This window comes from Papaver somniferum, chromosome 6 (assembly GCF_003573695.1).
Source record: "Papaver somniferum cultivar HN1 chromosome 6, ASM357369v1, whole genome shotgun sequence".
Classification (NCBI taxonomy): Eukaryota; Viridiplantae; Streptophyta; class Magnoliopsida; order Ranunculales; family Papaveraceae; genus Papaver; species Papaver somniferum.
Window position 1 is genome coordinate 94,950,346 of NC_039363.1, and position 22,516 is coordinate 94,972,861.

At 35.5% G+C, this 22,516-nt stretch overlaps 1 protein-coding gene and 1 pseudogene across 1 annotated transcript; one reads left to right on the forward strand and one right to left on the reverse strand.

The window, feature by feature from the left end:
* Positions 1-16,454: 16,454 nt before the first annotated feature.
* On the reverse strand, positions 16,455-18,063 carry LOC113291127 (annotated as a pseudogene).
* Positions 18,064-21,802: 3,739 nt separating this feature from the next.
* LOC113291129 lies at positions 21,803-22,261 on the forward strand. Its single transcript, XM_026540697.1, has one exon. It carries the CDS (start codon positions 21,803-21,805, stop codon positions 22,259-22,261), a length of 459 nt encoding a protein of 152 aa, XP_026396482.1.
* Positions 22,262-22,516: the final 255 nt, after the last annotated feature.

Consider the following 22,516-nt stretch of genomic DNA (forward strand, 5'->3'; position numbering starts at 1 on the left):
ACACTAAAAGCCTAGATTTAGTTTCAGAAGTGTAAAAGAAACAACATCCATATGAAGAAGAAAAAGATCTTACGGTGATTGCAGTGAATCCTTTAAGCCGCTACTCGCTATGAAGGTTTGGTGGGAGATGAAGAAAATCCTTTAAGCCGCTACTCGCTAGAGAAAACAAAAATCCGTTAATCTCAATCACAGATTCACAGACATGCATACAAAAATTAAAATCAAAAAATTAAAAATTACTTACCACCGGAATTGTTCTTCTAATTTTCTTCACACCGGAATTAAAAACGAAGAGACAGACGAAGTAATACGGTTTGAACTTTTAATCGTTTGATTGAAGGTTAACAGAGAAGATGAAGATCAGAATAAGGGGAGAATTTCTTCTCCTTCTCAGAGAGAAGTAGTGAGAAGAGGCGAGAAAAAACTAAGGGAACTGAAACCCTAATCTAATAATGTGAGCTTATATACCCCCTATTAATCCAATGGCTGAGACAGATCCCTTATCCCCTAAATCTAACGGTCAGAATTATTCGGGACTTCGGTTCGGTACGAGACGGTTCATGTGTTGGACCGTGTACCTGTACCCCCAGAGCTCGGTTCCTATTTTTGGGACCGGTACTTGTACCTTGTACCTCGGTTCGGTCCAAAATCAGGTACGGTTCCATCGGTTCCGGTTCGGTCCGTCGGTCCGGCTCGGTTCCTGTGCACCCTTAGGTTAGACTAGAAAGTTTAGGAATGTTGAGACATACAAGTATTACTACAAAAACCTGAAGAATGTGAAGAAGTAATGAACTACAACGACGACATTATCCTTCTACTTGAGGTTTACAATATTAACTTGAACTTGTTTCATTCCTAACGTATCTTTCAAGTCGTGCTATATTGAAAACATAACTGCGAAGCTGTATATACTGTATTGTATATTATACTATAGTGATGTGACATGATCATAATATTAAGGAATTAGACTACAAAGTGTAACACTTATCTTTTGAACTTCGTAGATATGACATCGGCATAATATTTGGTATATTATGATTATTTGTATGGGTTATGGTGAAGATTTCTGTTAGAGCATAGCTCGGTTGAACCTACCAAGAGTTGGTATGTCAAGTTTGGTTGTCATATTTTAGTGAACCTAAACTCATTTAAAGAGTCGATTGATTATTTACTAGGGTAAACTTCGTATAGGTTAGCTTGAAAGTATTAGGATATGAGACATTACAAGTATTACGTGAAGACTTGAAGAATGTGAAGAAGTAAGACGCGACAACGACGGCATCATCCTTCCACTTGAGGTTAGTAATATTTGACTTGAACTGTTTCATTCCCTAACATATATTTCAAGTCGTGCATATTGAAAACATAACTGAGAAGCTGTGAATGATTATACTCTAGTTAGACATAGTATTAAGGAATACAATACAAAGTATAACGTCTATCTTTTGAACTTCGTATATAAGACGTCGACATAAATATTGAAGTTTGCATTTCGAGCAAACTAATCCCCAGAGCCAGCAAAACTACCTAGTTGTGTTTTTACTGGTGGAGCCGCCTATTCGGAGAGGAAAGTAACCTAATTAGGCGAAATCTCTTACGGCCGCTCAGTTTAAAGACTTCTTTGGGATTGAGAATCTCTATTAGTACCGTTGGTGGGAGACTAGATAATTGTAGTTTATTATTAGTTTTCGATTGATTAGATTGACTAACGGTGGTTGAACTTTTATTGCACCTAGTTTGTTTATGCTTGAGAATCTTCTCTTTTGATATAAGATTAACTCAAACTAGATCGAAGTTTCGACGGGGATCTTTAGACTGTTTGTATATCTAAAGGCATCTTATGATAATCCATTGTTAACAGACTCCGTTCTGTGCGTGATTAATCACAAGAGATTCAAGTTGATTGTGTATAGGTGTTTATTGAAGATCAAAGAAGATTTGAAGAAAAAGATGATGTTTGTGCTCATAATCTTTGGTGTGCGCAATACTTGTTTCGGCTGGAAAAGGATCCAACTATAATCGGTTTATCTTTGTGATATATTTGATTGATTAGTTGAGTAGATCAGCATCAATACAATTCTTTGTGATTCAAAGTATTGATTGAAAAATCTTTACAATTACTCTGGTAATTGTTATTGGATAGATCTAAGGACCTGACAAATGAGTTTATTGGGATAAACGGATGAGCCTTTTGTCAAACTCATATCACTTGGTTGAAAAGAGTTGTTACCGAACAGATTTGTTGTTCCTTTACTGTTTGGAATACGAACCAAAGGAATTGTTCCAAGTGCGTGACTTATTGCAAGTTGGAGGAGCAGGGATACAGACGGAACTAGGTGAACTATAGGTTTATTTGCTTGGTCTCAACTATACGAAGTTGGTTTAGATTTTGTATAGTGGCTTAATCCTGAGAGTATTCAGTTTTGGACAAGGTCCCGGGGTTTTTATGTATTTGCGGTTTCCTCGTTACCAAAATCTTGTTGTGTCTTTTACTTTTCTATTTCGGCAATCATAATTGTTTTATTATAATTAGAAGTAAAATACACAAATGTTAATTCCTATTTACTTGTAGCAATCTTATTGTGTTTGGTTATGCCCGAACCTTTTATCAAGTAAACATACTTCGTTGTTGTATTGTCCCGATCTTGTATCCATAGTCAATCACACAAGTTATCTTGTTGTCGTATTATCTCGATCTCGCATCCATAGACATCACACGAAGCGTGAACCGATTAGTTGTATTGTCTCGACTCAGTCCATAGACAATCACTTTCGGAGAAAGGACTTATAGGTGGAAAAGTTTTAGATTGAGGTATATTTGGGTACCCTCGTCTTTTCAATTGGTATCAGAGCAGGCAAACACGAAAAGATCTAACAATCTGTGTTTGTTGCGATCCAACCTATAAGAATGAACTCGAGTTCTCATGAATCGACTTCAATTAACGTAACGCCAAGATTTGACGGAACAAACTATCTATGGTGGAAATCTTCTATGAGATCTTTTCTTCAATCACGAGACTTTAATACATGGCTATTAGTCATCGACGGTTACATTCGTCCAAAGATAGAAAATTCGGAAACTGAGTTTAAACGCTCAGTAGATTTTTCAAACGAAGAAAAGACTCTTGCAAAGCAGAATTCAGATGGTTTGAATGCTATAATACATGTTGTAAGCCATGATCTAAAACATCATGTATCAATATGTCAAACTTCGAAAGAATCTTGGGATAACCTTCAGATCGTATTCGAAGGAAACACACTTCAAATTCTCACATCCGATTGGGAAAACCTTCGAATGGATGACAACGACACTTTTGAAGAGTTTCATGTTAAACTCTATGAGATAATTAATGCTTCTTTCTCTCTTGGAAAGACTATTTCTGAAAAGGATATAGTGTGCAAAATTCTCAGATCGTCGCCATCTAGATACGATTCTAAGAAACATGCAATCATATAAGCAAATGATCTTTAAAAACTCTCACGAAGCACACTCGTTGGAAAGTTAAAGATCTTTGATCATGAATCACAGTTTATTCAAACAAAAGGAATCACTTTTAAAGCTGCAAAAGTTCCTAAAGCTCTTATGGAGAGGAATAGACATATGGATGATTCAGATGAACCGATTGCAGAAAATTCCGACGATGAAATTTAATAATCATTATCATTGATTACTAGACAGTTTTGAGATCTCTTAAAGAAAAGAAATAAGAGGTTCATAAAGGATACTCATCGATCTTCTCGTCCACATGATCGAATTCCTGTCAAAAAGGATCATGAAGAAGATGATGAATATCAGCCGCAGTGCTTTAAGTGTAAAGGGTTTGGTCATATTGCTAAAGACTGTCCCAATCTTAAGAAATACACTGGAAGCAAGGCTATGGCTGTAACTCTAGATGAGAGCTCTGATTCATATGATTCTGAAGAATAGGAAACATCTAATATTGCATTAGTTGTCAATCTTATTTCTCCCTCCTCCATTAGTGATTTACCCATTATTAAAATGGACATGTCTTCCGATGTTATTAAATCATCTAATGGTAAAGGGAAAAATAAGACAAGATGCTAAAACTGTCTCAAAAACAGAATTGCTAAAAGTTTCATATGCAACTCCTGTCAATCTCAAGATACTTCGTTAGTTCGAGGTAACAAAAGGAGATCCTTTCATACTATACTAGACCAAGAAAACTCCGGTTGTTCAAAATTCCATAATGAGAGAAAATATCATACTAATACCAACTGACCGGTATTATAATTCTTTCCTCACCACGTGTGCCAAATCTTTGACTGAGGAAGAAGAAAAATCAAGGCACTTATGTGTAGATTATGGGAATAAAATCTAGTAATTGAAAATATTTGAGATATTCCTATTTATAGGAATATTATATTTTCGGAAGTATGAAAATTATAAAAAGATCCTTCTCATTCTTTTGTCATTCCTTGTCCGAACTATGAGTCTGGATCCAATGTCGTCTCTTGATAAGATGCTAGATCAGAAAGATCACTTTAAGAATAAGTCTGCATCTTCTATTGATATAGAGAAATCAAAGAGCAAAATCAAAAAGAGAGATTGGCTTAGCAAGAAGGAAAAAGAGAATAATCTGAAGAAAGATCAGTGTATTGAAGCATTGACACATTTCTGTGTTCAATCAAAGACCGAATTACATGTTCTTGCAGAATCCTTCACGAAAATTTCTCAACTGCAAGAAATTCTGGTCAAACAACAAGGTTATCTACTTGAAGAATTTCACAAGTTGAAGACTGAAAGTAATAATCTACCTTCCTCTAGCATTGAGATGAAAGATTAATCAAGGAAAATAGACATCAGTTTTTGTTTTCTTTCAATAAATTGTATACGGTATATTATAAATAAAACTATCTTATTTATGAATAAAATTATTATTTTATAATTTTTCTTGTGATAGTTTTTGATTACATATCATGTGCTTTAATGCTTTATCTTATTGCTATGTATGTTTATGGGATGTTTGATTTCGGTTTTCATGACCTTAATATTCGATCTCATATGTGTGAACCCTTATGATTTGGGCGAGTTTTTGGTTTAGCAGGATTAAGTTCTAGCCCATATTGGTAGGCTTTAATAAAGGATCATAAGGGGTTCTGATTGAAACAATATGTGAAAACGTCACAATATGTTGAATCATTTGGTTTAGCATAAAAGCATATGTGTTTCGGGGATTCAACTTTTGCATTGCAATAGTTAAAACCGATTTTCAACCTTTCTTTGGTAAAGGTTGCTCTTTGTTGTTGTTTTTTTATTTTGGAGAGGATGACAACATAATGGGTGAGAGTTCTATGTGGACTTGCGCTTAATGACATATATTTTGGGGGTGAAGAGGATGCGGAATTTGAGGTAACGAATTTGTTAGTTAATCGTTTTCCTGTTCAAGAAAAGCCTGATTTTATTGCATATATTTATTACTTTTACTTAAAAAAATTTCGGTACAATTGATGTTTTATTCCATTATTTGTGTATGGATGTGTGTGATTCAATTGTTTCCGGTTAAGAAAAACTATTGTTATCTTGCTTTATTGTTTGGTATCAATTGTTTAGGCTTACGAAATTTCGGTGCAATTGCGGTACTTTAATGTCTTTGTTGTTTCAATTTCTTCCGGTTGAGGTAAATTATTATGCAAGTTTATTTATGGGTGTATGAATTGTTTATGGCTTAACAAAAGAAAAGGTTTTCGTGATGAATTGTTTAGTCCAATTCGATTCCGGATAAGAGAAACTAAGTTAATTCTGATCTTAGTTAGACTTAGCAAAGTGGAGGTTTCGGTTATTCAAGTCTAATCGAATGCCTTAACAAGAAATGCTAGTTAACTAACCTAGTACTTGTCTTGTTTAAAAGTGAAAGGTCTAAGTTATTGATGAGAATAATTAGAACCTGATGAGAAAAATAGAGGTAATTCTGATCTTTATTTTGGTCTTATCGAACAAGCGATTATATTTGTACAATCGGTTTAGCAAAGGAACTAAGGTGCTTAATCGATTTTTGGTTTGCTAAACTATTAGGGAAAATTTCTTCGGGAAATTGTTTCCTTGGTAACATATCAAAACAAAATTACTTTATAGTTTCGGTTTTGATACTGGTTATCAAAAATGGTGTGTGAAACCCTCATGCTTAACTCTTATAGGTTTTGCAAGTCTCTTTGTAAGATTTTTAAGATCCTTTCGGTTTGTCCTTTATTTGCTCGTACCTTTCTAATTTTGTGACAAAAAGGAGGAGAAATATATGGAGTAAACAAGTGATATTGATATTTATTTGTATTGATTTGGTATCACTAAGGAAAGGACAATGGTGCTTAAACGTTATATCTAACGAAAGAGTAAAGCATAGACTAAGGGGGAGCAACATATCATATGATGATGGAAATAACAAAGACGTGCGGATTGAACATCTACCTATCTTACCTTTAGGGGGAGTATTAGCTTTGTTATTATAATGTCAACAACGACATTTATGAATTGAATGTATACAGGTTATTCTGCTGTTGAATTTGGGAATCAAGCGTATGTGTAATGAATTCTTGTAATTTGTTTATCCATATGATGAAAGAATTTTGTCACTAAAATTGACAAAGGGGGAGATTGTTAGAGCATAGCTCGGTCGAACCCACCAAGCGTTGGTATGTAAAGTTTGGTTGCAATATTTTAGTGAACCAAAACTCATTTAAAGAGTCGTTTGATTATTTACTAGAGTCAACTTCGTATAGATTAGCTTGAAAGTATTAGAATATGAGACATTACAAGTATTACGTGAAGACTTGAAGAATGTGAAGAAGTAAGGAGCTAAAACGACGACATCATCCTTCCACTTGAGGTTAGTAATATTTGACTTGAACTATTTTATTCCCTAACGTATCTTTCAAGTCGTGCATATTGAAAACATAATTGCAAAGCTGTGAATCATTATACTCTAACTAGACATAGTATTAAGGAATATAATATGAAGTATAACGTCTATCTTTTGAACTTCGTATATAAGACATCGACATAATCGTATGAATGCTATTGTGTTTATGCATGGGTATGGGTGAAGATTTCGTCTTAGGAAACAATGTTTCACATTCGTTTAAAGGAAGTAAATTGATAAACTTGTTTTGTGAATCGAAAGGGAAATCGCTAGGCTTATTGGTATTGTTATTCATTGCAAATATTTTGAATTACCAATATGTGTATTTAGTATAACCTCTCATAACTTGCTTATGTATCTTGGTAAACTATTCACAAGGCCTGACTTTTGTATTGGTATGACTTTTATTAGTGAAACCGATCTTAAGTAATCACTTGAGATGGTAAGATCGATATCTTGAATTTGGTGTGACTAAATACTAGCCATTGGGTAACCGATCCTGGTAAGAGGTGTGACCGATCACGAGAGAGAGCGTAATCGATCCTTGTAAGAGGTTTAACAAATTTTAGTAAGTTGGTGTAACCGATCCTATAACTTGGTCAACCGATCACAAGTTTTACAATAAGAAGTGGTAATCGATCCTAGTACTTAGTTAGCCATTTTATGGTTACTAGTGTAACCGATCCTAGTACCCACTTGGAGGTAGAACCGAAACTTTATGTTGAGGTAGAACCGTGAAACCCATTAATGGTGATTTGATAGGATAATCAATCACATAGTTCTTGGAAGTCAGATTAACCAATTATAAACTTGTTTGGAAGTGTGGTAAATCGGTTCCTAGATTGTAAATATGAAAAAGGATTTACAAAGTAAAGATGTCGACGTACTTTGAACATGTGTAGTAACTCTTATCTTTTATTGTTCAAAGATATTCCTTAATAGATAAAGGAGAATCCAGGATAGAAATAAATTGAGAATCTTCTAATTAAGGTTTTTAGTTTTTATATGCTTTTAATTTCCAGCAATTAAAATGCATATCTTTAGAAAATAAAAATTAGTAATGTGCATTTACTAATTGGAGATTTTCTTCTGAGATTTCGGTCATTAATTGGACAGAGCATTTCCAGGAATTATGAAAACCGATTTTGTGTTTATTGCATATCTTTGAGAATATTCGGTTTTGGAAATTCCTTGGTGTCCAAACTTCATTGTCTATAAATATTGAAGTTTGCATTTCGAGCAAACTAATCCCCAGATCCAGCAAAACTACCTAGTTATGTTGTTACTAGTGGAGCCACCTATTCAGAGAGGAAAGTAACCTAATTAGGAGAAATCTCTTAAGGCCACTCAGTTTAAAGACTTCTTTGGGATTGAGAAGATCTATTAGTACCGTTGGTGGGAAACTAGATAATTGTAGTTTATTATTAGTTTTCGATTGATTTGATTGACTAACGGTGGTTGAACTTTGATTGCACCTAGTTTGTTTATGCTTGAGAATATTCTTTTCTGATATAAGATTCACTCAAACTTGATCGAAGTTTATCTTTAGAATGTTTGTAGATATAAAGACATCTTGTGATAATCCATTGTTAACAGACTCCGTTCTGTGTGTGATTGATCACAAGAGATTCAAGTCGATTGTGTGCAGGTGTTTATTGAAGATCAAAGAAGATTTGAAGAAAAAGAAGATATTTGTGTTCATAATCTTTGGTGTGCACAATACTTGTTTCGGCTGGAAAAGGATCCAACTATAATCGGTTTATCTTTGTGATAGATTTGATTGATTAGTTGAGTAGATCAGCATCAATACAATTCTTTGTGATTCAAAGTATTGATTGCAAAATCTTGACAATTACTTTGTTAATTGTTATTGGATAGATCTAAGGACCTGACAAAGGAGTTTATTGGGATAAACGAAAGACCTTTTGTAAAAATCATATCACTTGGTTGAAAAGAGTTGTTACCGAACAAATTTGTTGTTCCTTTACTGTTTGGAATACGAACCAAAGAAATTATTCCAAGTGCGTGACTTATTGCAAGTTGGAGGCGCAAGGATACAGATGGAACTAGGTGAACTATAGGTTTAGTTGCTTGGTCTCAACTATACGAAGTTGGTTTAGGTTTTGTATAGCGGCTTAATCCTGAGAGTATTCAATTTTGGACAAGGTCCCGGGGTTTTTATGTATTTGCGGTTTCCTCGTTAACAAAATCTTGTTGTGTCTTTTACTTTTCTATTTCCGCAATTATAATTGTTTTATTATAATTAGAAGTAAAATACACAAACGTTAATTCCTATTTACTTGATATCAATCATATTGTGTTTGGTTAAGTCCGAAGCTTTTATCAAGTAAACATACTTCGTTGTTGTATTGTCTCGATCTTGTATCCATAGTCAATCACACAAGTTATCTTGTTGTCGTATTGTCTCGATCTTGTATCCATAGACGATCATACGAAGTGTGAACCGATTAGTTGTACTGTCTCGACTCAGTCCATAGACAATCACTTTCGGAGAAATGACTTATAGGTGGAAAAGTTTTAGATTGAGGTATATTTGGGTATCCTCGTCTTTTCAATTTCATCATAGTAAACAATGTTTTATATTTGTTTAAAGAAGTACATTCATAAACTTGTTTTGTGAATCGAAATGGAAATCAATAGGATTATTGGTCTTGCTATTTATTGCATATCTTTGGATGACCAATATGTGTGAGTTGGTATAACCGATCTTAACACAGATATATGTATCTTGGTATAACCGATCATAATGCCTATACTTATGATTTGGTATGACCGGTCCTGGTAACTGGTGTAACCAATCCTAAGTAATCACCATGAGATGGTATGATCGATCCTTGTAATTGATGTGACCGATCCTAGTAATTGGTGTGACCGATCATAAGTGTTGTGTGACTGATCCTTGTAATTGGTGTAACCGGTCCTGGTAACTGGTGTGACCGATCACAAGTAGATACCATGTGTTTATAAAACCAATTCTTGTAATTGGTATGACCGATCCTAGTGACTGGTGTGACCTATCACATGTAGGTACCATATTTAGGTATAACCGATCCTAGTGATTGGTATAATCGATCCTAACCCATGTATGCGTCTTGGTAAGACCGATCACAACTAACCATTGTGGTTTGGTATAACCAATCACATAGTAGTCTTGAAATTAATACTGGCAAACCAATTCTAAACTTGTTTGGAAGTGTGGTATAACCGATTCCAAGAAAGCAAATCCATGTAAATATGAAATAAGGATGTGCAGTGAAAAGATGTCAACATACTTTGAACACGAGTAGTAACTATTATCATTTATTGTTCAAAGATATTCCTTGGTACTCAAGGTGATCCTGTGCCGAAATAAATTAAGAATCATCAATTAAGGTTTTTGATTTTATATGCTTTAGTTACCAGCAATTAATGCATATCTCTAGAGAATAAAAATTAGTAATGTGCATTTACTAATTGGAGATTTTGTATTGAAAGATTTCGGAAATATTGGACCAATATTTATTGGAATTATAAAAACCGATTTTTGCATTGCATATCTTGAGAATATTTTCGGTTTTGGAAATTCCTTGGTGTCCAAACATCCTTGGTCTATAAATACCTAAGTTTGCATTTCTAGTAAACTATCCTTAGATCCAAGCAAACTTCATTTCTTGTTGTTTCTGGTGGATCTGTCTATTCGGAGAGGAAAGTATCCTAATTAGGTTAAATCTCCTACAACTGTTCCTTTAAAGACTTATGTGGGATCAAGAAGCTCTACGAGTACCGTTGGTGGGAAACTAGATAATTACAGGGTTATTAGTTTTCGGTTTGATTGCACCTAGTTTGTTTATTCTTGAGAATCTTCTCTTCTGATATAAGATTCACTCAAACTATATTGAAGTATCGACGGGATCTTTAGAACTGTTGTTAGATCTAAATACATCTTGTGATAATCCATTGTTAACAGATTCCGTTCTGTGCGTGATCGATCACAAGAGATTCAAGTGATGTTGTGTAGGTTTTGAATATAAAAAAGAAGATTTGAAGACGAAGAGGATTTCTTATTAGTTTTCATATCTTGTGGATTTAGTGCACAAACCTTGATCGGCTGGGATCCAACTAGAATCAGTTTATCTTTGATAGATTTGGTTGATTAGTTGCGTGATATCGGCATTCTCTATTTCTCTTTGAGATCTATATTGATTGAGTGTGAATCTATACTTGACTATTTTGGTAGTTAAAGTTAGATTAATCTAACTAGACAAAGGAGTTTATTAGATTAAACGGAAGAGCCTTTGTCAGCGACTCATCTGTATATATTTAGCAAGATTGATTAGAGTGGTTACCAAACAGATTCTTCGTTTGCTGTTTGGAATACGATCCAAATGACTTGATATTCACGTTCGTGACTCTAGAAGTCAAAGGCGCAGGGATACTGAGGGAACTAAGTAGATAGGGGTAGTCTGCTTGGTCTCAACTATATGAAGTTGGTTTAGATTTTGTATAGAGACTTAATTCTGAGAGTATTCAAAACTGGACTAGGTCCCGGGGTTTTTATGCATTTGTAGTTTCGTCTTTAACAAAATCTTGCTGTGTCATTTACTTTTCTATTCTGCAATTATAATTAAAAGTAAATTACACTTGTACGTTAAATCTGCAATACTTGATAGTGATCCTATATAGTTTGGCTATTAGCGAACCTATTATCAAGTAATACACTTTGTTGTTGTATTGTCTCGCTCTTGTATCCATAGTCAATCACACAAGTTACCTTGTTGTCGTATTGTCTCAATCTCGTATCCATAGACTATCACACGAGGTGTGAACCGAATTGTCATATTGTCTAGACTTTTTCCATAGACGATCACATTCGGTAGAGGACTTATAGGTTGAAACAAAAACATTGTGGTGTATTTGGGTACCCTCGTCTTTTCTATTGGTATCAGAGCGGGCAAACACGAAAGATCTAACAATCTGTGTTTTGTGCGACCCAACCTGTAAGAAATGAATTCGAGTTCACATGAATCGATTTTGGTTAATATACCGCCAATATTTGACGGAGCAAACTATTTGTGATGGAAATCTGCTATGAGATCTTTTCTTCAATCATGCGATTTTAATACTTGGCTATTAATCGTTGATGGTTATAATCGTCTAAAAATGGAAGATTCAGAAACTGAGTTTAAACGCTTAGTAGATTATACAGGGGAAGAAAAGGCATTTGGAAAAATATAATTTAGATGGTTTGAATGCCATTATACATGATGTAAGCTGTGATCTTCAATATCATGTATCCACATGCCAAACTTCAAAGGAATCTTGGGATAATCTTCAGATCGTATTCGAAGGTAACACATTGGAAAAGGAAGCTAGACTCCAAACTCTCACCTCTGATTGGGAAAACCTTCGAATGTATGACAATGATAATTTTGAAGAGTCTCACATTAAAATCTCTGAGATAGTTAATGCTTCTTTCTCTCTTGGAAAGACTATTTCTGAAAAAAGATATAGTGTGCAAAATTCTCAGATCATTGCCATCTAGATACGAATCTAAGAAGCATGAAATCATAGAAAATGATCTTTTAACTCTCTCTCGAAGCACACCTGTTGGGAAGTTAAAGATCTTTGACCATGAATAACAATCTATTCAAGCTAAATGAATTGTTTTTAAAGCTAAAAAAAATCCAAAAGCTCTTGTGGAGAAAAATAGATTGTTAGTTGATTCTGATGAATTGATTGCAGAAGATTCTGATGATGATGTAGAACAAACATTATCACTGATTACAAGATGATTTCGGGATCTCTTAAAGAAAAGGAGGCGATTTTCAGGTTTGATTTAAATTATTTATGGTGATTATTGAAGGACTTTCTGATTTTGAGGATGTACTCAGCAGGTTAATAATCCAAAACCAACATGTCTTGTTGCGCAAAAGTTAGGTGCAACAGCCAGGAACAGACCCAAAAATTATTATGGATAGTGCTAAATTTGTGCAAAAATATTTTGTGGTATGGGCAAAAGTCCACTTTCTTCCTATTCGACCTGAAAACTGCCACAAGAAATCGTGAATGTTGTTTCTTCCGAGGGTGATTTACTAACCAATTCCTCATCCCACAAATTCTTCCGAAATGATTACGTAACTCACTCGTTTGATGATTAAAAATATAAACGACAATTTAGTTTCGATCAATCTTTATTAATTATAAATATCGACGGTTACCCTTATATATGAGCGTCATACCAAATGGTGTAGTATTCATCCAAACGTAATGGAAATTCCTATGGCAATGGCCAAATGAAAAAATTTGTTGAGCCAGGTGGATGGAAAAACTGGTTTTTCCATTATGGTAAAGCACTCGGTGGTTGATCATGAAGCGCCCGCGCTCCAGACAAACGCTGGCGTTGGAAGAAAACATGCAGGCGTTGAAAACCAAAACGCTGGCGTTGGCGACGTAGTCGTTGGCGTTGAAGACACCACGTGGACGTTACACAAAAACGCCAACGGTCGATTCTCTAACGCCCATGTTTTTAACGGTATTATTTTCAAAACTATAAATTGCTTCAACTGAATTCATTTTCAGTCACACCACTACTATTTCCTTCTTCTAAATCAAAATTTTCTGATACAATATGAGCGGCATTTTTTAAAAAGCGGTCAATAGTGTAAAGAACAAAAGAGATCGAAGAAATGAACAGGCACCGCGGCCTGCCACAGGTGTAGATTTTTCTCAAAATCGGGAAGCAGAGTTCGCTTCTCTGAGTGTCGTTGTTGCTCCATCATTAGTCCAAGGTCATGTTTCGGGGAATCAAGTTCGGTCTGAGGATTATTTTAGAATGAGAGGTGGATACAGACTTACATGTTGTTTATCTAGTTTTACCCTCTCAAGTCTGAGAAAGGGTAGACAGATATCCTCGGCGTGCGCTTTATAGTGTGAAGTCTAGAAGACACAACAACAAAATTCCGAAAACAGTGGTAGAAAGGTGGTGGGCGACGACGCACACATTCCATTTTTTTGATTTTGAAATTCGTAAGCTTGTTTAACTTAACTTAAATTATATTTTTTAAATAATTATTAAATAATCAAAAGAATTAATCATAGTTGATATTATACTTGTAATAGGAATTACGTCCCTTGATTTGTATTTCATTTGTGGGATCCCAAGTGGAATGAGAGATCCACCACCATTCAACCAAGACAAGTGGATATCAAATAGTAAATGAGAGACGCTTTTTCCCTCGTTTATAGATTTAGAAATACGTGAAGATTATAAACAATTGAAAGGAGGTGGAATTAAATGTTCAGGGTTGAAGTATTTCCTTGTCCAACCCCGAACATGTAGATGACTATCCTGAACTCGAAAGGATGTTTATCTTATGGGTAACGGGACAGACATTCTTTCCAAACTCAACTTTTGTTGCTCTTGTTGGTTGGCTTCAAGCGTTAGAAGATCTTGACAAAGCACCAGATTACTACTGGGGATCTGCAATTTTATCAGAATTGTACTTTGGGATGGAACAAGCGTCCATGGGCGGAGATAACTTCCACTACACCAAAACATCCGATTTGGGACAGGTATAAGCGTTGCAATGAATTTCACCAACGTGTTATCTGTTGGAAATATGGCTTAGCAGATTCATGTGCAACGCGAAAATCCGTTGGGCAAATTAATTTTTGCAACGTGTACAAACGCTGCTCATCAAGTTTACCAACGTTTCTTGAGCAACGGATTCTTTAATTTGTGCAACGCTTACAATAATTTAGGCAGCGTATTACTCCAATTTGAGCAACACTTATATACGTCGCAAACCCATTTACAGGTGAAAAAAAATCCGATATTTCCAAATAAAAAATAAATAAATTCCGACAATAATTCCGGCAGATTTCTGCACCTTCATATACCATTGTAGATAAACCAAAAGACCCGATTTGATCAGATAATCACTAATCCTTACAACAATATAAACTAAGTTTGAAAAAAATACAATGAAACTCCATTTCAGAACAATATAAGTATTGCTATGAAGCTATTGTTTCCGGTTGATACTCCAAATATGCTGACAGTACTATCTTAGTCCTAGCTTTAAGGATTACATCAACAAGAAAATAGTGGGAGTGTGTATGTTGGCAAACTACAGGACTTCCCCAAGTTTCAACTAGCCTCTACAAGGTACCTCGATTCTTTTGCTACAGCTGGGCACAATGACATGATGTAATCGACAATCTATCCATAAATTACCAGCTTCGACAAACTGTAAACACTCTTTAATCAACCAACAACAAGACGAGAACCACCACTGTATACAGATTAGAAACATATGCCAAATTACTCGCAATGCACTAAACAAGTTTTTTTTTTTTTTTTTTGGTAACAACACAAACATAAGTATAACGATAATCATTAAAAAGGATTCCATCAAGGTTGAATGAGGCAATTCCATTTTTTTTTCTTGTCTCTGGCTAATTTTTTGACATAGCTTATATACAATTCCCAAACTGCACAAGAAAATACAAGCACAATTAAGCATTCACATCAAAGCGTGACAGCAGATCATACACATCAATCCAAGCAAATGATGCATACCTGGAAATATCCAAAGCACGAAAATGGATATTATCATCAAATTCTTTTTTCATCTTTAAGGCCCATCTCCGACTCTGACTAAAATGATTGACAACAGGTATTCGCTGCAGAGAACATATCTTTAAGGCCCATCCCCTAACTCAGTATGTGACTCATAAAACCTTCAACGATAAATAAGCCTGCAATTACCAGACAAACAATGTATATTCAGCAAATTATGATATTGGAAGGTGATCTGCAATCTGAGATATATATCCATCTCATTGATCAACATAATGATATGTAATAAACAAAGGATTCAAATCTCATTTATCAGAATATGCTTAAATTAACAAAGCAAGACAAATGCCATTGCAAACTTAGATTATCCAATTCCAGACTTGTATTATGAATATTGATTGCTGAGATATATGTTGAATTTGACTTAAGAAAGGTAGAAGTAGTTCATTGTGGCATGCCATGGGTGCAAACTGAATGACATAACTAAAGGTACATACCATATAGAGTGGCCGACCTATTATATACACATGAATATTTTATCCCGAATTTAACATGTTATAATTGCAGAGCATTTTCACGAAACAAATTTGTGTTATATGTAATAGCATAACAAGTAACCATAAAAGCCTTTGGAATTCATATATGCATAACGGGTATATCTTGAAAATACCAAACGGGTTAAACCAGATACAAGAGTAATAGAGTGACTTGACCTGTATCTGATCAACGTTTCCAGCAGTGATACTTGAGATGGCCCAACAGGTTTCTCTCTTAATGTTCTTACTGTAATTTTGACTCAGAAGTTGATGGAAAAAAGAAAGCACTTGGTAGTCAATCAACACCTGAAAACATTAACAGAGATCAGGCCAAACACTTCAAACAAACAAACAAATAAAGTCAAAAAAAGATGCTTAGAGAACATGCCACAAAATGCACACCAAGCTTCGAACTGGCAAACACATTTTGAACGGCCTTCTACCATCAAATTACGAATAAATTTATAGCATCAAACTTATCAACTGGGCTCGAGACTCCCATATCAAGTTGTAGCAGTAAGACCCTTCAATAATTACCTGAGTCAGTTCATCATTCCCTGTAACAATGTTTCCAATGGTTCGAAGAGATGGTGTATGAATTATAGGAGATAGATGACTAAGAGAAGTAAATTATGTCAGTAACAGCCAAGATATCTTAAATCTATATTTAAACAAAAAGACCACAACAAAACCCAAAAAGGAAGTAGAACAGAACTAGTTTTTACAACAACCACTTGAATGACTAACTCACAGATTCATGTTTAACAAAAGTAGCATGTGTTTCCAATAATAACTTACAGTAAAAGATTCACAAGTCGTAAACAGACTCCATCCTCAATCACAGCCTCGATTATGTCCTTAGAGATATGCGACAGTGCCAGCAAGAATCTGTAAGAATTTCTTCATCACTTGAGTGTATAAGGTGCTGAACAACTGGCAAAGCAAGCTTGACCTGACAGAAGTTGAAAAAACAACTACTGACGATACAAGTAATAATTAATAAACCTGGGACTAAGTTAAGACAAGAAAAAAACTCAACAACTCCCCCCTCACCTTCTCAAATGATACTGCTGGCTCGCCATGACATAAGTTGGATAAAGTCCACGTAGCAGTCCTCAACATAGATTCTTCTGAGTGCTTACTAAACTTAGATGGCAGTGGCACCAGTGCACCCTGTGAAAGAGAATAACCTTTACAGGCTGGAGAGTCACCAGCGACATTACCCAGAGCCACACAGTCTGTTGATTAGAAACGCAATAAAAACAAAAGTTACATCCACTGACTAAGAAGTAAGTTTATAGGAGAAAGATAGGACATTGGTGTAGACCTGTTCACGAACATCAGCATTTCCAGAGCTACTCGCTGCACATAAATGAGTGAGTAAGGAAATAAAAAAGTTTAATAAATACTTATATAGATTATAGTCTTAGAGTTGCATACCAAGAGATAAAACTTCCTAAATTTAGTGGTCGACTCCAACTGTGCTTCTGGATAAACATACCATAATTCGTCTGCCATTGCCTGAATTATGTCCAGCTGTCAATGAAAACAAGACAACCAATTAGCAATTCAACAACACAATTCAGGCCGATGAACACTGATAAGCTAAGAGCAATTCCAAGACAGAAACTGAATTACAAGCAAACTGAGAGCAAATTAGACAACAAACAATATGAGAGATGTAGAAAATACAGAATAATAGAAGTACAAACAAGAAGGAAACCTCTCTCTGCGATGAACATGTTTCATGCATGATACTTCAATACCTAAGTAAGCAGCCAACAATAATAAAGTAAGAAGCTTAACATTCAGATATAGGATACACCTATAGCAGCTGAACAAAGGTTGAACAGATTACTCGACTTTTCAAGTCCTTAGAACCACAATTGTATTCTACCAAAACCTGCATCAAAAAACAAACCATACTTTATAAAATTTTCATCTGACAACAACATAGACAACAATGACAACTACAACAACTCTTTAACTTCTCCTTTCAGATGAATACAACAAAAACAGATAACTTAAAATCCACCTCAAAGCCATAAACCCAACTCTGTATCCAAGCCATTCACTTTTATATGAGACTTTACATAAAACCAGCATCAACATACCCATGGCTCAAAGCTTTACATAAAAAAAAAATAAAAAAAAAATCTATATAACAAGACTTGAAAGTAAAATCGCTTACTTCAAAACACTAAATCAACTTCAATAAACTGAAATCTAAATACACCCCATGCTTTAAAATTACAAAATGTAAAAAAAGAACACCAAAAACTATACATGTAGTAAGAATCCAACTTCACAGAGTTAGGTCAAACAATAGAGCAAAATATAACCAACAAAATCAAAATTAAACAACAGTAGTAGCAGATAATAGTTTATACCTGATGATAATCAACAAAGAAATCAACTATTAGATGAACTGATTTTGGATTTCAAAAACAAAATTATTTTCTAGGTTTAGGACTTTTTTTCTTCAGATTTTTATAGAATAGATCGAAATTTATGGGTTTCGATTACTGAATGCAAGGTTTTGATTTGGTCGGTAAAGCGAAAGAGATCTCCGGATTTTGATTTTGAGAAAAAAATCGCGTTTTATCCGGCATTTTTCTTCGCAATAAAAACTCTTTGAAAATAGAGAGAGTGAGAGAGTAAAAGACGGGGAATTTTTTAATAAGCTTTTGTAAAAAAAGAAAATTAATAAAAATTAAAAATATCTGAGATTAAAAAGACTAGGCTACTAAAGGCCCATAGAACTATATGATATTACATAAATGCCTTTTATGTGCAACGTTTTACACATTTCCAAAACGTTGGTCTATTAATTTCATTTAATAAACCGATATTAGTTATTTTGTGCAACATATGTTTTGGTGTGCAACGGATATTGAAGTTGCGCAAGGGTGCAACGTCAATATCCGTTGCACACACCCGGAAATGATATGTTGCAAAATGCAGGATATGGACGTTGCGCAAGGGTGCAACGTCAATATCGTTGCACACACCCGGAAATGATATGTTGCAAAATGCAGGATATGGTGTAGTGTTCACTGGTTTTTGGGGCATCATAGAGGTAAATATCAAAATTATTATTTTTAAATTTGAATAATTTTATGAGCAAATGTGGATTAAGTCAAAATACTAAAATTATGGAGTAATTCGTAATATTGGTGGTATACCTACTTCTGTGTTAGTAAACCAATCCTTAAAGACGATACCCTTAGATTTCCAATGTTGGATATGTACATCTCGACCAACTTAGCGAAGGACACTGGCAGCGACGTCTCGGGTTCCAGTTTTGTTCAGAGGTTTCATCAGATGACTCGTAGCCACAATAACGACGTCGTTCATCCTTTCATTGATTTTCCTCAGTATGGTGCTAATGATGGACAACGTATTCTTGATTATTCTCTGCGTAGAGTTGTTTTTTACACTCCATAATCGGAAAGAGGGGTTTGGTACCTGGGAGAAAGCCAAATGCAAGGTATATATACAATTGCAATTAACCCGCCACAACAGATGCAAACCTCTAGATCATATTTTGAAAGGATGAGAAGAACCAACTGGAGAGGTATGAACTAAATATACAGACGGATATTAGTGAAGCGCAGTATGTCAGATAGTACGAGTCGATTGCGAAGCCTGTAATTAGGACACAAAACATGCACATCTATGGGTTTGATTTCCCAGGGTTATCACGCCTGTTCCATGATGAAAATATCATTCCTAGCCAGCCACCTCCAAAAAAAGCCATGCTTTATGAGTTACCCCACCACGGGTGCAAGTTCTTCATCATCTTCGTCAAATAAGCCCGAAATTCATTGGGATATGCCACGTATTACTTCACAAGGTGAGCCAACCACGATCCCCATTGTTTCCCAATCTATGAAACATGATTATCCTTACTACAATGCCACTGACGAAGAGTTGCGGAACCAACTGAACGAGTACCATTGGATGACTCGGCAAATGAGGGCTATAAACTTGAATGTGTATCGTAAATGGAACGAGGACACAATGTTCCAATTGAGTCCAACTGTAAATGATGATGGGCGGCGGTCATGGTCTTCCGATTCCACCAGGAGCAACAGATCATGGCACGATAGTGATGAAACAGTGGTGGGAGAAACAAAAGTACGACAGAGTTCTTCTTCACCACACATACGACACAATACTTCACCACAAAATGTGCCTGTATCTCAACCTCAAGTATTTCAGGTAGATCCTAGGCGCATTTCAACATCATTCTCTCCCTACAACCCAAATGATACACCACCACCACCACAACCACAAACATCTTATATGCTTGGAGGACCGAGTGCTTTCCAATCTCCTAATGTTGTTCAACCATCTTTATCTCCTTATGGAAATTTATTATCTATGTTGGCAACTGGGGATATCGCAGGTCTATCCCCAGGTCTTGGAGAATTCTTGACTCTAGAAGATAACAATTGGAGAGCTAGCGGTGGGCGACGTTAGAGAGACTATTTATAATTTTTAATTCTGGTACATTTGTAATTTTAGTTTTAAAAGTACGACGATCTGAATTAAATGAAATTACATATTAAAACTAAGCGTTTTACATTAGCTTCACTGAATTAAGGATGACTACGTTGGTTTCAAAGAAGGGGTTGAAACTGTTCTAACACCTTAAGGAGTTCGAAACATTTTTCGAAAGGAAAAGCCATATTTTTCCATCTTCGCCATTCAGCCAAAGATCTTGTTAACATCTCAGCATCAGTTTCATCTCTCAGTCTATATCGATTGGCTTGTACGGTTAAAGCTACAAACTAACTTACTTCTTTCTTAATTGTATGAAAGCGATTTTTTACGTCGCATATAGCACGACGACTCGGATTACGGGTGTCGCTGCAGAACCCGTCGTGAATAACCGCCAGAAATTCACCCATTGATAGTTTGCTGAAGCAAGCTGAGTAAATAAAAAAAAACATAGTTTCTGCAAATAGATTCATCTTCTTCTTTAGTATACGGAGCGCGCCGAACTAACAAAGGCCGAGACATGTTCAAGAATCGAAAAATTTGTTGAAGTTGAAGAATTTTCTAAGCTGAGAGAAGAAGAGTAAAGATGACTAGATGTGTGAATGTGAATATGGAGTTGAAATGGAGAGTATTTATAGAACTCAAAAATTATAGCCGTTAGATCACAAGAACTTTAAGCCGTCCAGATTTAGCCGTTGGCGCTTCTGTGAAAAACGCGGCGCTTTTAGGAAGGACACTGGCGCATGAAGTAACAACTGGCGCTGCAAGGACAAGCACTAGCGTTGTTGGCTCAAGCGCCAGCGTTGGTGCCAAGGCCGCCCGGCCTTCCACCACGCGCGCGCTATATAATCCAACTCACTCAACAAACCAACAAAATTTGTTGGTTTGTCCATCTATTTTTCATTTTTGTTGAGTCCATAATGGGAACAAAATCAACAAACTTCACGTTTGTTGAGTCCATAGAAACTGCTCTAAAAGTTGGCCAGTCACTGAAAAAGAGATCCGACCTAAGTGGATGCTCTCTAAAGGATGCCATTATGTGGATGCTCTCTAAAGGATGCCACTGTATTTGGGTTTTTTATGGAAGGCAAATCAAGACATAGACGCATATGGATAGAGTACAATAATGAGGATAAGACTTAGTGTAAGAAAAAAAAATTAAGACTGAATCTTTAACCAGTAAATGAATGTACGAATTTATTACCATTTATTACTATACAACTCACACAAATCTTGACCCCTATAAATCTCCATCTCCACTATCTCACCACTCCAAAAGAAAAAAAACACAAATAATTTCAATCATGGCAAGAAAACCAAGCATGGGTAAAGGAGGTGTTTTCAAAAAGGCTCATGAACTTGGTACCGTTTGCGGTGACAGTGTTATCGATCATTACCTCTCGGGAGATACTCTGGACAGGACTCCAACTCCACCTGTCATGCCTCATCGTGAAGCCAGAATTCTTGAACTAAACAAAGAATATAGCGAGGAACTCGAGAGGTTGGAAACCGAGAAAAAAAGAGAACCAGCCGTCAGAAAGATTACGGAAGCAAATAAGAGTAAGTACTGGTGGGAATGGGATTATATTGATGATTCAGGGGAAGAAGAGTTGGAAATCTTATGCGGTGCTCTTGACGCGCTCAAGCTTAAGGTTGCTGAGGACGCAGATAAATTGTGGTTCACTACAACCCACACTTCTTCTCTCCCTCATTTTGGATATGGCCTTGGCTTTGGTCTGGACAAAGGCAATGCGCTTTATTAAGTATAAGGTCAACCTTGTGCACTGATTTCATGATCTATGCACTCAGTTAGTTTTTAAAGGGAAGTCACAATTCATTCTTATAACCCTTATATATTTCTATTATTGTGTTTGTTTTTGTTCAAAAAAAAAAAAAGAAAAAAGGAAAAAGAAAAAAGAAAAATGTTTGATTGTTTGCTTTCAGTAGTTGGTTTTTGTTGTATTGAGGTCTAAGTACGAATGTGTGCTTACCATTATCAATGAAATTAATAATAAATT

Excerpts from the sequence above, each read along its gene's own strand:
- LOC113291129 (XM_026540697.1), top strand. The coding sequence starts at position 21,803 with ATGGCAAGAAAACCAAGCATGGGTAAAGGAGGTGTTTTCAAAAAGGCT.